The sequence below is a fragment of the Rhinolophus hipposideros genome (genome assembly GCF_964194185.1).
Source record: "Rhinolophus hipposideros genome assembly, chromosome: 3".
Classification (NCBI taxonomy): Eukaryota; Metazoa; Chordata; class Mammalia; order Chiroptera; family Rhinolophidae; genus Rhinolophus; species Rhinolophus hipposideros.
In genome coordinates, this window is record NC_138049.1 from 32,663,239 (window position 1) to 32,679,665 (window position 16,427).

Sequence of the window (16,427 nt, forward strand, 5' to 3'; positions counted from 1 at the left end):
ACATTTTATATTGATAAATTTAAAAGTCAAGAATTATTAATTGAGCAAAATAATCATAGCATTGGTTTGAATTTAAAATTCGGAATGCATAGACAAAATCCTAACAAATGAGCATAAATCAAAAACAACAGAAACAAGAAAACTATGTGGTTACAATCATGTTAAATTTTGAAATTGCTGTTGTGCCACAAATTAGAATTGTTCATTGTTAATTTGTTAATCATTTCCAGAAAATGTTGAATTGTAGTTTTCAAGAATTATTTTTAAAAACTCTAAAACTAACTTTCTTGCAGCTTCTGTCCTCATTAAAATTTTCCATATAGTCAAAGATAATGACCCTGGAAAAGATATAAAAATTTTACAAGTAAATTTAAGCCCAATTGTTAAAAATGTTTATTTTAAATAAAATTCTATGTATTTTGCATACAAATATTGTTCATTGCACACAGATGTTTTTATATTTAAAATCAATTGACCAGCTCTTCATATAAAAATCAGTAAGAAAAATTAAGTAACTCAGCAGAAAATTGGGTAAAGTGAACAAACACATTCAAAGATTGTAAATTCATATAACAGTAAATTAACAGTTTCTACATAACAAAATAATACAAATTATAGAAATTGTTAGATGATAGTAGGTTGGAAAGAACAGGAACCTTAATTCATAGTTTTATGACCAAAAATGTAATTTCTTGAAAGCTTTCTTGAGTATCACTAACCGTACCTTTGAAGCACAGAAATACTTAGGTTAGATCTGTTAATGCACAAGAGGTAGCAGTTTGGATGTAACCAGAACTCCTTGTCCCAGGTTTATTTTTTTCTTCCTAGACTCTTTGGAGATGGGAGGATAAGGCTTAATCTCCATTTAATTTTCATAAATATCCTTTCGCCCTCCCCATGTAGTGGTAGCATGTTACCTGATTGGTGGGTGAGAGCACTGGCTCATGTTTCTCAGTTGACTAGAGTTAATCTATTAACTCTAGTCCTGAGACCCTTTCTAGACTAATGAGAAAGTTACTAGGTGAGTTTGAAATTTTTAGATTTAATCAATATTGAGTCAGTTCCACCTTGACATATCCAACAACAGCAAAGTGCTGACACCAGGTTTCAAACTATCCTAGAATATAGATTTCAGTATACGGTATGATTTGTTCAGGAGAAAGAGTACAGGCTTTAAAGTAATACAGCCAGGATGCAATTTTTACCAGCTGGGAAATTATTTAAATTTACAAAGCCTCTATTTCTTTCTCAGTAAAATATTGAACTGTTACTGGAGCAAGAAACATCAATTGCATGAAGCCTCTAAAATGTTTGGGTGTATTTGTTATTCTTAGAAATACAAATAAGATTTCAAATCATATATTTACTGTATTTATTTTTACTTTACTTTTATATCTTTTATAGCTTTCAGATTTTCTTGTTTTGTTTTAAAAATACTAATATTTTAATTATGTTTTAAGCTTAGTTCACTGCCATAGCAGGAAAATTGGGATAATGTGGTAATTCAAACACACAATTATAGGTTCCTTTGTTTTTCACTAGGAAATCCTACAATTGAGGAGATAGAGCAGAATACTTCTTCCATGACTAGTAAGGCTGGATAAAAGGAGTTCATATAAATGAATTTGCTAGTTTTCCCATTAATTATGGCAGGTTTTCTTTTGAGATTCCTTTATTTTTTCTAAACTTAAGAGCCTTAAATAAGGAGAGGAAAAGACAGAATATTGTAATAAGAACCACAAAATATAAGCCTGCATTTGTAGATGAAAGAAAGTAGACTTGCAGTCATCTGTTGGCTTATGGGTCAACAAGGACTCATAAGAAAGGACAGACCATGAGTGGAAGGATCAAAATGTGTCAAATGGATACCTATAGGAAATCATGACTTTCTTTGAAAGTATGTGTTATTTTTTCCTTTATCAATTTAATGTAATATTGATTCTCTTCAAGGTATTTTTCATAAGATCCTTACCTGTGGAGTTATCCACTTCATAAAGAAGATTTAAACCAAATAGGACTCCATTCTGAAGTTCAGTAAAGTCACTGATGAAAGGGGCTCTGTCCCCATCAACAAGCATTCGTGGTGGCAGACACTTCTGAAATTCATCTGTTAAAGTCAAGTTTGTAGGAAACCGGACTACACCTACATATTTTATAGCCTCAGTCCAACTTTTTCCAAAATGTGCTTCTGGTTTAGAATAATATTCCAACCTAAAAGACGAGTGAAAACACGTACACTTATAATTAGTCCACTCAAAATTTCAGCCTCATTTCCTAGAGAAACATCATCTTCTACCAACAAACTAAGAATGTATTTCTTAGTTTTAGAATGTGTCAGCTGTGCTCCTACCTTTGAAGATACAAATATAGGCAGTTTAAATTTTAATGTTGGAAAGGACCATCCAATCAATTATTTATATTTTATTTTGAGTTTTATCACTTTTAATAAGATACCTTATCCTTGCATATTATATAATAACCAGATGTTAGATTATGACTAAGTAATACTCTTTAGAAATGTGCAGATAAAAATCAAAGGTACCAAGGCAGAATTTTTTACCAGACTCAGACATCCTTTGTAAAACTGTTGATTTCCTGAAGTCATGAGGCCCCTAAAATATTGAGCATCATAGAGAAATAGATGTGTGATTTTTCTTGTCTAATTTTTTAAAAAAATAGGTTTTTCCTACTAGATGAAGTTTTCTAGGAAACCAAACTCTCTTACATATTTGGGAGACAAATTATTATAGTAAGGTTGAGGGTATAGTAAATTATTTTATAACTATGCATGTAATTCATGGCTCCTGGCCCCATCAGCTGTCTAAGCATGCTGACCAACTTGCTGTTGTTTCAACAGTCTCTTTCCCTTTGAAGTGTTGTCTACTCCTTGCGTTGCTCACCAGCTACATTTTCTTTCAAGTTATATCATAGACGTCACACCTTCACAAAGTTTTTCAGCTCACCTAAGGTGGAATCAGCTGTTTCTTCCTTCTTTATATTCCCATAGCACCATATCATTCATATATTTAAAGTTTGTTTTCTCATTATACTATATTCTAATTTCTATTTCCACAGCACATATGTAGAGTCCATTACATAGAAAATGCTTGCATTATGTTTGTCAGGTCAAGCCATAACTTAACCCAGAGGAGAAATCTTGCTATGTTTGGCTCCCATGCACATGGGCTCCTCCCTGACTCCAGTATCCAGAAGTAGAACAGTGGGTTCAGTGGACCCTTGATGAAAGAAGAGTTTGGCTTGGATTCAGAGTTGACTAGTTTTAGTCATATCACAGCTGACAATGAAAGGATAAAAGGACATGTGAATTCATAAGGATTTTGAGCAATGGCCACAAAGCCCTAGTAACAATGAATTAAGCTCCCAATAGACAGCAACACTAGGAGAGAAGAAAGACAGGAGAGCACCAGTTCAAGACACAGAGGGCAAATGAGCAGAAGTGAAATTCAACAGAAACCTTTCAAATGATTTAATTGAACATATTATTTAACAATTTATCTAATGTCAGTTGAAATGTGGTCAAGTAAAAAGATAAAAAAATACCTTAAAGGTTCATTTTAACTTAAAATATAGATATACATACACCAGCGATCTTAGGATCCAAGACCACTGAGTTTTATTTAAGATATGTAGACCACACAGAATTCAGTATTGTTTCATATAAATTAAAAAAGCCTTGTATATTTTTTTACCTAAGGAAAGTAACACACGAGTTTTAAGGAAGTTCCCCAGCATATAGTAGATAGCAAACATGGCCCCAAACATGTAATTTTCTGGTACTCCTTCCCTGCTACAGTGGGGGTAGGGAGGAAGTGGGGGGAAAGGGAAGCATAATTTCCTGCTCCTGGATCAGCCATATGATTTGATTTGGTCAATAAGATATTAGCCAACTTCACACAGCATAGGCTTGAAATATGTTTCACAATTTAGTTTCTCTCTCTTGCTATTCTGTCATCACTCTAGTAAACACACAGGTTTGCCCGATGGAGGATGAGAGACAACTGGAGCAGAGGTGAGCTTCCCCATGCAACCCTGTGGGGACAAGCAGAATCAGCCAATATTAGATGAGCCCCAAGAGAGATCAGCAGACCTGCCCAGCTAAACCTCAGATGTATGAGTCAGAAAAGCTCACTGTTGTGTGATACTGAGGTTTAGTGGTTGTCAATTGTGCTATAGTCTTATGAGAAAAAATAAACGAAATACAGGGCCACACAAAACAGACCGCAGAACTAGGATTTTAATCCTGTTGATCTGGTTTTAAAACTCATGTTCTTTACTACTGTCCTCTATTGCTTTTTGTCATGATGATAATAGTTACTTTATATTTGAAAGCTTCTCATGTGCCAGTGGTATGTTAAGCATGATGCATGGTTTTCTCAATTAATCCTCAAAACTACCCCATGTAGTATATACTATTATTATTGAAGATTTAAAGATGAGAAAACTGAGTTTGTCACTGTCCAGGTCAAATGGAATCAGACGTTTGTCCTCAAAGCACAAGATCTTAACCTCTACATTATTACTCTTTTTCAAGGAATAATCAGTAGCCTAAAACCTCCCAAATGAATTCTTAGGACTGGAGAAATCAGAAGGCACACAAACAAGCATTTTAAATCTTCCCTCTTAGTAATCCTTAAAAGATTCACCTTCCATCAACATAAGGTGTCAGAAGAATTCCATTTGGCTGGAGTCCAATTTCCTAAGTTTCAAGTGACATGAATTGATTAAAAGGTTTTATTCTTAAACACAGTTAGTAATGAATTTATAAATTTCTCTATAATATAGACAACACTGAAATGAACCTATTGAAAAAAACAACAGAAGGAAATTATTTCAATTAAAGAAATAACGAGAACTTTTGAATGAAAATGCTGATTTTTATATCTCTATCAACTTTTACTACCTGCTGCAAAATCCCCATTAAAATGACGACACTAAGGCATTAATTCAGAAGAATTGGAAGAATAGGAGGGGAGGCAGGAGTAACAAAATTTTGAAGTCTGGAAATCAAATAGAACAAATCAGGGAAGATTTAATATAGTCATAAAACTAAATCCTAAGCAACCAGAGAGAAGCTAAGAAATAATCTTAATGTAATTTGTACAGTATCTCTCAAATAAAGACTGAGGGGGACTCTCCGGGTGAAAGAAGTTTGCTAAAATCAAGAATGATAGTTTGGAAGTATGTTGAAGAAGTAATCATGTACAAAGATTCCCTCCCAAACTCCAAACGGAGTAACTACTCACACTTGAAGAATAGAGCAGAGGGTCCCTGAACTGAGTGACTAGTTCCAGTTGAAGGTAGGGACACCACATTGAAAGCGGGATAGACGTGAATATAGTACACTGGATACTAAGACTCGCTCCTCCCCCTTCTTCCTTCCCTCTTTTGACTTTAAAAATATTGGCAGTCAGGCCTTCACTTTTCAAGTAGGTGAAAGTGTCTCCTTTGGAAAACTGACTGACTCAAGAGAAAAGATAAAGGGATTGATGCTAAGGACTCCCTAGTTAAACGACTCAGCAACATTACCCTGGAGAGGTGTTCATAGTAGAAAGATTTCACTCACTCATGAAAGTGCCTCTTTTTAAGTATAAGTAGATATCCAGGTTTTACCAAACACAAGAGAAAAGACTCTATAACATGGATAAGAGATACAGAAACAAAATAGCAAACTGAAGGGGAAAAAAGAAATGAGAAAAAGCTTACAAAAGATCAGAAATCAGACTGATTTCAGACTTCTCAACAGCAAATGTCAAGCTAAAAAGTAATGGAGATAAGCCTTCAAAAATCTCAAGTGTTACCAGCCTACTTTCTGTACTCATGTAAAGAAAGCCTCAGTCAAAAACCATGATAGAATAAGGATAGCTTAATACATGCAAATCACCTATATATATATATATATATATTTTTTTTTTTTTCTTATATAACAGGTCTGAATCCACTGGCATGTAAGTCTTAACCAAAGACATGGAACAAAGAAATGAGTGATTCCACAAAAAAAAGAGGCAAACAAAATCCCCAAGTGGTGGTAGGTACCTGAAGATGATACCTGGCCACCTGGGCAGATTAGAACAGTCAATGGCTCTGAAAAAAACCTCTTCAATATGAAGAAATTGACACAATTCTTGATGCTTTTGAACATCTTGAGAAGAAACTTTCTAGGTTGCCAATGTGAAGTAATTAGTGTTATGTATAATGGAAAGCAAACAAAAACACAGGAGAATTATCAACTCTAATAATGGGAATTAACTGATGAGGAAAAGTAAAAGTAATCAGCCTAGTACATTACCAAGATTTGAATATTAATAATAGTTAAAATAATGTAAGCACTAAATATTGACCTAACCAAATAACTAAACAACTATACAGAGAAAATGAGAGGTAGGAAAAATATGTGTGAAGTAGGGATGGAGTGAACTAAATGGCAATTTTCTGTAGTAGTGATACAAAAGATAATACCTAAAACTGAAAGTCAATGAGTTATAAATTTTTTTTAGAAATACCACATCGTAAGTGGCTATAGTGGTATTCTCTCTAGATATGGCTGTTTTATTTATTTATATATTTTTGATGGAATGGATGGCCAAACCTCATAGAACCATTTGACTCATTAAATCATTGGCATATAAGAAGCAGATAATATACAAACGAAAAATAATCCAAATAAAAATTTTGAGGTATACCTGAGTTCAGGATATAAAATAAAGAAAAAGAAAGGAACAAGGGAAAGAAGGAAGGGAGGAACGCAGTAAGAAAGGGAGGAATGCAGGAATGCAGGAATGCAGGAATGCAGGAAGGAAGGAAGGAAGGAAGGAAGGAAGGAAGGAAGGAAGGAAGGAAGGAAGGAAGGAAGGAAGGAAGGAAGGAAGGAAGGAAAGAAGGAAGGAAGGAAAGAAGGAAAGAAAGAAGGAAGAAAGAAAGGAAAGAAAGAAGGAAGAAAGGAAGGAAGGAAGGACAGGTCTCTGAAGAGTTCTGAAATAGATACCAGCAGCTGCAGGAATACTCTGCAAACTGTTTATCCACTGTTCTGACACCTAGAGCAGGGAGGCACTGCTCACACACCTGCCCTATAACCTACTTGAGTAAGAAGGTAAAGAAGCTTGAATGCACACTTTGTTCAGTTAAGTGACGGCCTCTGTGGTTTATGTCTTCTTAGAATTGAAAGATTCTTTCAAAAGGAAGTGAATCTTATATTTTATTTTGCTTCATTTGTTCCTGCTTCATTATAGTCATGTATCGCATAACAACATTTCTGTCAATGACGGACCTCATGTAGGATGGTAGTCCCTCAAAGTTATAATGGAGCTGAAAAATCCCTATTGCCTAGTGATGGCATAGCCATTGTAGGGTCATAGTGCCATGCATTACTCAACTGTTTGTGGTGATGCCGGTGTAAACAGCAAGTCATATAAAAGAATCACACATATGATTATGTACAGTATAGACTTGGTATTCAGAATAAACAACTATATTATTGGTTTAGATATACTATACTTTCATTGTAACAGTGTACTCTTTCTACTTATTAGAAAAAGTTGGCTGTAAAACAGTATTTGGTGTTACTCAGGCAGCAGTCTCTTACGTCTCATGTTTACAAGGTCTCTTGATTGCATCATTTTCTCTTGTGTTGATTTACTCTCATGTGGTTTAGATATGTTTAGATCCACAGATAGCATTGTGTTACAATCGCCCTCAGTATTCAGTACAGTAACATGCTATACAAGCTTGTAGCCTAGGAGCGATAGGTTACGCCGTATAGCTTAGATGTGTAGTAGGCTATACCATCTGCTATAAGTTTGTACCTCTATGATGTTCGCCCAACTATGAAATTACCTAATGATATATTTCTAAGAACTTATTTCTGTCATCAAGCAATGCATGACCATACATTGAAAAGGTAAAAGCATACTTTTACTGTTCAATAGCTTTCAATATCTTGTTAGCTGTTGACCTCTGAAAGTACATTGAAGGCAGTGCCGTGTGAGCGGACGGGCTATGAAGTCACAGGAATGTAAGTGCTAGCCCTGCCCTTCACTAGCTGTAAGATGTTAGGCAAATGACTAAACAGCTCAGTTGCATAGTCATAATCTACAGAAAGAAGTTATTTTGAAGTGATATATTACATTAAAATACTTGGTGAAATTTCTTTTATTTATTGTACTTGAGAAATTGCAACTATTTTAAAAATTCTCTTAGAAGGGTCATTTGTTCACACCTAAATAGAAGAGCAGGTAAGAAAGGTAGAATTTTAGGACATAAAATTAGTTAACAAAAATCAACAATATTTTGTTATAATTAGTGAAGAAAGTGCTTCTAATAATATCAGAAAATTTATTCATTTTTTTGGTTTATATACTTGTGATCTAATTATTTTTACACCATCATATCTAGGTAGATAATACCCCCAGGTTTACATTTGAAGTGACTTGGTAGTCTTCTAGGCTATTTTGTATGCTAACCCTGATGCTGGTTGATTTCCCCCCAACAAGTATACACCTATTATATGTCTGTGACCAAATAATGAATATAATTTCTTTTCTTTTTTTTCAATAGAGAGAAATTGGTTGCATGTTTTATTTGTTGGTTGGTATGAGATTTTTCTTCTCAAAATTTTGCCCCTTCTTCACAAAACTTTTTAAGCCTGATTGTACTAAAATATTCACATCTCGTCATTACATATCCCAATGATTAGACATATTATTTAATAGGAAGGTAGACAGTCACTGTAGGAGAATAAAAAAGCATAAATAAAACAAAAAATGATTTGCCATATTAAATAAAAATGATTTGGGATGCATTCTTACCTATCTTCAAATGTTTTGTGAACACTTTCCAAGGTGAAGGAATGTGCAGCCCATAAGTACTTCAACAAGTCCTCAAAGCTACTAGAAGGTAACTTCAAGTGCTGTTGCAAAGAGGAGAAAGTGATTTAAGTTTGACCAGCTATAATGATTCCTCTCCCTACAATTTAATCTTGTTCACATTTACAATTTAGCAATGTTCTACATGAGAGGAGAATTTTGTTTCTAAGAATTAATTTGTGTAAGCCATGAGTGACTGACATTCTGTAAAGACTATAATAATTATTTATTAGTAGTAGTAATATTAAGCACATCTATAAGAAATGAACTGCAAATATTTTCCCAACAATCAGTATTTTATACTGGCCAGGAGGATTTTATTTTTTTATCATCTTTTTCTCTATTCCCGTAGTTGAAATTATCACAAAAGTTTAAGGCTAAGAAAATGGGGAAATGATTAGAATACTTTATTTAAGCATATCTAAAATAATGAGCTAATTAATTATAGAACGAGTAAATCTGTCTTTTCAGCATTGATCCTGGTTCATGTCTATGCTTAACCAATGTATTTTGTTTTGGTCATTGAACATTCGATTTTGATTGTCCCATAATTGTTACTTCTACCTGTAGGTGATCATTCATTAATTCAGTTTAAATAATTTAATTGTTTAAAACCAATCCTAAAACCAACATTGAGAGGTTGAGAGACTGGGTGAAAAAGGTGAAGGGATTAAGAAATACAAATTGGCAGTTACAAAGTAGTCACAGGGATGTAAAGTATGACATAGGGAATATTATTAATAATATTATAATAACTACATATGATATCAGCTGAGTACTGGCCTTATTGGGGGTTCACGTTATAAGTTATATAAATGTCTAACCACTAGGCTGTACTCCTGAAACACATAATATTTAATGTCAACTGTGACTGAAAAATATTTTAAAATTTTAAATCGATTTAAAAAAATACCTCCATAATCATATTTCTCCCAAGAGTTATCCTCTGGTTGACCTGAAGGTTTAATTAACCAGAATAATCTTTTCATTCAGTGAGATAAACAGTGAGCTATCACATTTATGTATAATTTATTTAGGGTGAGACCAGTGGATAGATTTTATATTAATGCCGTATTGGCTTAGAGGATGTTAATGACACGCAATGCCCTGCTGCAATGTAATAATATTAATATAATTTACCAAAAATTACATTTTTATACTTTGGTAAATATTCTATTATACACACAAAACTTAGACAAAGCATTATACAAAAAAAAAGAAATTCTCTTACCACCACCTAAGAGAATAAATTACAAAACTTAAAAAAGAAACCTGGTAGAAGGCAGTCCACTTTCTCATCACCTCAGGGAAGGATGACCGACAAGTAGCAACAGTAAGACAAAAATTTGTCTGATCCTTGGGTGGTGGCAAAAGCATGACTTGGTCTGATGATATCCCCATTATGCCAGAATCAACCGCAGCAAAGAAGGGTAATGCACAGAGAAAGTAATTCATGTCTGTAAGATCAAAGTACTGTTATTACCACAAGTACAATATAACCAATGTAATAGAGGATATTTTTAACTCATCTATAAACCATTAAGAAAAATACTCACAGGTCCAGAAATATATAAAAATACTGCAAAAAAATTGAAAATCACCATCAAAAGTGCATATACTGTATATGTGTATATATATATATATATATATATATATATATATATATATATATTCATGTATGTTCATTTCTATGCCTATATACATATATGTATATAATATATATATAACTTTAACGTGTTTCTGTTAATAACCCCACAATCATATGTAAATATAAGTTAAATAGTTGACTATATTTTAAAATTAAAAGTAATTTTAATTGATTTGGTAATATTCATTTTTCAAAGTGTTAAGTAAAAAGGAAGATAGGTATCTACTCGTACACAGAATGATACTACACTTCTAACTGAGGTTCTACCATGAAATGTGATTCTTTTCTAAAATATTTTAATGTGGTTATAGCATTATAGCATTGGTATTTTGTATTGTATTTAACCAAGTTTAGTGTGCAACCATGATATTACAAAGTCCTTGACTTACAGTAGGTCTTTAAAGTAAAAATGTTGGATAAGTGTTGACAATAGAACTTCAGATAATTAAATTGACAATGAACTAAGTTTTTCTTATTTTTCTCTACGTGTAATCTATTCCCTTAGATGTAGACCTTATAATGCAGTTGGCTATAAAGCTTATACTGACTGATTCTCACTGGTGATGCAGGACATTCTTCATCATATACTCTCATTTGTGAATGCAGTCCCACGCCCCAGTGTATCAGGCTGATACTGCAAAGTACTTAGTCAATCTGAGAATAAAGAAACTTGATTCTAAACCTGTGGCCATGACTATTTGTGGGTCTTTGAAAAGAACCAACGTCATATTAGAAAAAAATAAGTAAAGATGTACATGATGTGTGTCACCCCAAGAAAGTGAAGTTTAATGTGGTCCTGTTTCTAATTATTGGAAAATGTCTCTATGAAATTGGGTGTAGATTAATTTCATTATGAAAACACTAAATAAAATCAAAGAATTAGAAAATATTTTCTGATTATTTTAGTATTAAATACCCCAAACCTTAGATCACTGGCTGGTAAAATGAATTGTGGTTGGTTAATCTCTGATATAGTTACAAGTTTAAGAATTAAACACATTTGGTCTAACAAAATGAGAAAAAAATACTAGTTTATTGTTCTCTCATTTCTCATTTTTCCCCATCCTGCAGACGCCCCATCACTAGTGGGACCTCCCACCTGACTGCCATTGCTTGTCTATCAGAGGCCATCGTCGTTTGCAGTTCCTTGTTTCAGTCCTTCTGTGAAAAGTAGAATATGCCCTATGGAATAGTTATTGATATTGTGGCTGTAAAATCCTAGAATGTGACATGAAGGCCACAAGGTACATGGTGGGTAGAGTTCTTTTAACACAGGAATAGTACTGTTATTGTTTTGTCTCTGTCCCTAAGAATTTACACTGAATACTTATGACGGTTACCATTTATTTTGCTATTTAAATGAACCTACCAGCCCACCAGCTGTCCACAGAGATGCACAAATGATCTCCAGATTCATAGCCACAGTCTGTCCTGTGGCTGGGATCAGCTAATCTGCCTAGAAGAGAGAGGATACACAGATTATTTATTATGCAAATGTTGAAACTCCTTCTAATTGTCACTTGATTAGGTGTGCTTTGTTTGGAAAGATGCACAAATATTTATCTTCTCTATCTTTTTTTTCAATTACAGGTGACATTTGATATTATATTAGTTTCAGGTGTACAGCATAGTGGTTACACGTTTATATAATTTACAAAATGATCCTCCCACCCATAAACCTAATACCCAGCTGATACCTTATTACAACATTACTGACTATATTCCCTATGCTGTACTTTACATCCCTGTGACCCTGTGACAGTTTGTAACTACCAGTTTGTACTTCTTAATCTCTTCACCTTTTTCACCCAACGCCCCCAAGCCCCTTCCCATCTGGCAATCATCAGTCTGTTCAAACATTTATCTTCTGATGACTTGTATTTATGTGCAGTCATTCTTTGTATCCTTCATTTCTCATTTCTGAACCAAATTATTTTCCTTTCTCTAATATCACTACATTTTTTCACGTTTCAATTATCTATCTTGAATATTATTCACTTTTGTATTCTCTTTTCTACTGCTTTCTCTTCTTCCCTTCAAAATTAGAGAAGCAATATATAAGCACACAGAGTAAGAGAGGCCTATTATCAAACTAAATTCCTGATGTCATTTCTTAGGTCAACCTTTGCTAAGTAACTTCCCATTTAGCCTTAGTTTCTTCATCTATAAAATGGGGATATAATATTAACTAAATCATAAGGTTGCATATCATGTGAGAAAAAGCATGAAAAGTGTTTCTTCCCATGAGTTTAGTCTTTCTTTTCCTTACGAATGACAGCTGATTTTTTTTTTTTAATACCGCTCTGAGTTTTCAGGTTTATTTTGTGTCATTTTCCCATCTTCCTTGCTAATCCTTTGTTCATCCTTCTGATTCTTTGGTATACTTTCCTTCCCCTTTTCAACCGTTGCTCCCAATACAGCTTTTTGTTTTGTTTTACTTTTTCAGTTTCTTGCCTTACTCATCTGCAACTTATTCTCTCCACTCCTGCTAACTTCCTGTTTTCCTTGGCTTCCACCTAAGTAAATTAAGGACCGATTCTCATTTCCTTCTCCAAGTACTCCCTTGCCTTCAAGCATCCACTGACCAATATGCTGCTTCTACTTTGGTTTCTACCCCTTCTCTTATGCACTCACTTCCTTTTCCTTTCATTTTTCTACAATTTCACCATCTTCATTTTGTGTGCGTCTGTGTTCTGCTCATCTCTTTTCCATTTATATCTTCAGTTCTTTCCTTTTTCTTTTATTGTTCTTTATCACTTTGCTTTCCTTAAGCTGATCATTCTTAAAGCAATGATTGATGAAAAATTTGTCAATGCTATTAACCTGTATGAATATTAGAAGTGTGAAGTTTTCGAATTGATTATTCCTCAGACTGCTAAATTAAAGATAAGTCTGTAAAACCCTTCTCTGTTTCTTCTCTTTCATTTCCTCGGGGTTGTTTTGCTTCTTCTTCCCATGAACCCATTATCTTTTGATTTCCCTTACTCTCTCAAAGAGTTCACCCCGCATGACACCTTCAAATATCACCGTAATGTTTGATAGCAATTATTCTTTAGACCTAAACACACACTTGAGCATATGTCCTGTTTGATTTCTTCTCAACTCTGACTGAACATGGCTGTAATTGTACCCCAATCTTGATACTTATGAAACGTTAAATATCTCTGTTTCTGTCAGATGAATAAAATTTTGCATTCTTTCATTTCATCAACCTCGGCTCCTCCTTTTCCTCTGTTCGAATCTGAACCCATGTCCTGTCATTTCTTCCTTTGAAGACTTTCTAGCTCTCACCATGGACATTCACTCACCCAGATTCTTTATTTCAGATCTGGATTATCTTTGCACTATCTCAGCTTGACCCAATGGGATAAATGCCTTTTAAAACATCTATGTAAGCCAAAATTCCCAACGGACTGATGAAAACACTTTTAGTAAAATCATACTGATTCAAGAACCTAAAGTTTTTTATCACCTAAAACTTCAAACCCAAACTCTAAGCTAAATTTACCCAATATTCCAATAGCATTAATTCCTAAATATCACTAAATATTTTGTTTTAATTTGATCTCTCATTGAACCCCCAAAGACACCCTCCCCCTCAACCCTTCTCTCTGTATCTTCTCTTCCTTTTTTGACTCTTTCTTTAGCACACACACACACACACACACACACACACTCACACACCTTACACTCAATCACATATACCTATGTTATGCTGTTTCCAGGCTCTGTCTTTTAGCTTAATTTATCATATTATTAAATCAGAATAGAATTTCTACTGGTGGACCTAGGCATTTTTTTTTAATTAAGCAGTTATTTTCAATGTGCAGCCAATCCTGAGAACCATGACTTTCTCTTATCTTCTATTTTCTGGAAGATTTTGTTTCTATTTTCCCAGGGAAATTCTGTGCACATTTCAAGTCTTGATTCAAATCCATTTTTTTTCTAATTACTCCAACTCACTTCACTCTGTTTCTTATTTCGCACTTTCAACTTTTATCCAAGAATTATTATTGATTGTTTCCAGTTTAATTTTTGCTATCTTTCATGTACCAAATGTGTTGTGAGGTCTTTAATGACAGGAAAATTGTCTGAAATATTTATTTGTACCCCTCACATACCCACGGCTCTTGAAAATGCTGGTCGCATATAAGTCCATCTCTAGCTGAGTTGAGTCAGACTTGATCCTAATGATTGAGTGTAATGAGGGGCGTTAATCTGCCTGCTCATTCAGCCTCCAACTACCATAGGCCTGCAGGCACCCTGAGGCTGACATGCTTCTCATAGTGAACTATACATTCATGATATCTCCTGGACCATGGTCTTTTTGACTCCAAGGGAAGACAGATAAATAGGAGTAGGTTTGAGTCTCAAGACACCCTTGACAAAGGTGGATGGCTTGCCAATCTCAGTAGCTCCTGCATGTGACCTCTGCTCAGACTGCACATAAACTTTGATCTCTATATTTTTTCCTTTAGAACAGAACCAATTTCCTTATCCGTGTTATTATCAGTATGGAGTGGGCAAGAGGCACTACTCTCTTTCATAAGCTGCTTCTGTCAGCCAGAGCAAAAATATCTTTTAATTTATGAATCTTTGGTACAAACATATCTTCTCACTAAACACTGGAATGTACTTTATTTTCAAAAGCAAAAAATCCCGGACAGAGAAAAATCGTTATGAACAAGTGCCACTCCATGTCATCACCCCAATCGCCATGTTTAGGTAATCACAATTAGAACTTCAAGGAATTCAAACTAATTTGACATCACTTTCTGTTTTTAATGCATATCATCTTAACTGTTGTTTTTTTTCATTCTGGTGCTTAGAATTGGGTCTGGCACCTAGTAAGTAAAGTTTGACAAATCCTTGTAGAATGCTCAATAGATTACATATGAAGTCTTTTCTGTTTTGGTGACTATACTATATGCTTCAATGCCATTTCTAGTCAAAACAGGCAACATGTAAAAGAACGACTTATGGAGGAGAAAAAAAAGGAGAAAAATAATGGTTATGTGGGTGAAGGAGAGAAAAGTAAATAATCAATTTTCAAAAACATCATGCAGTATATACAGAGTCCCATTTCCCACATTACTTTGGGTTATATTGGTAGATCATTAGAATGAAAACAAGAGTCATTCTTACCTGTACTATATTGCCAGCCATGCTGCAGAGGCAACCCCCACAATATATTTTGTTCATTTCCTACAGCAAATTTTTCAAAATATCTGGCTGTCTGGCTCAGTAGGATTTTGTATATCCCCATCCTCTCAGGGTATACCCAAGGGTCAATAACATACTTTCCATTCTCCATCCTGTAGTCACTGAACTGACCAGGACTCTCCTTCCACAGCGGGGGATACAGATCTGAGAGATTGGATGTTTCTGCTAAAGAAACAGAAAAGCAGCCAACTAGTATGCAGGCCAAGGGAGGAAGGAAAGCCATTATGCCAAAACTGGGGATTGAGATTGTGGCAGGGCTTTTATTGGGAAAAGGAGAAAGTCACGTGATTTATTTGCTTATTATACACCAACATAAGAACACTGTTTTGTTTCATGGAAACAACAAAGTGCAGATAAGAAATCCCTTTCAAAGTAAATAGGGTGCCTTCTTGGTTAAATAACATTATCAACAGAGTTTGCTGTTTACATGACAGTTTTGAAAAGCTATCAAGAATTTTAATGGTGCGTGAGTAAATATTGAAAATACTTCTAGGAAATGGTTGTTATATTTACATTGTATTTTTCTGCCTATTAAATTAAGTATAATCTTGTACGTATATCTTCACCTTATTTATCTAGAACTTTAAAGATATGGGCATTTACTTACCTTTGCAGAAAAGAATTTACTTAGCAGGCCTGTGGCTGCTATCATGAAAAGCAAACCTGCCTGTAAGATT

General features: G+C 34.3%; 1 protein-coding gene across 1 annotated transcript; it reads right to left on the bottom strand.

The window, feature by feature from the left end:
• Positions 1-216: 216 nt before the first annotated feature.
• On the bottom strand, positions 217-15,973 carry LOC308493571 (protein LEG1 homolog; the record flags this gene model as incomplete). The annotated part of the gene is made up of 6 exons (XM_081039945.1): positions 217-338; positions 1,973-2,211; positions 8,823-8,923; positions 10,152-10,336; positions 11,897-11,983; positions 15,673-15,973. 6 exons carry the CDS (start codon positions 15,971-15,973, stop codon positions 217-219), a joined length of 1,035 nt encoding a protein of 344 aa, XP_080896071.1.
• Positions 15,974-16,427: the final 454 nt, after the last annotated feature.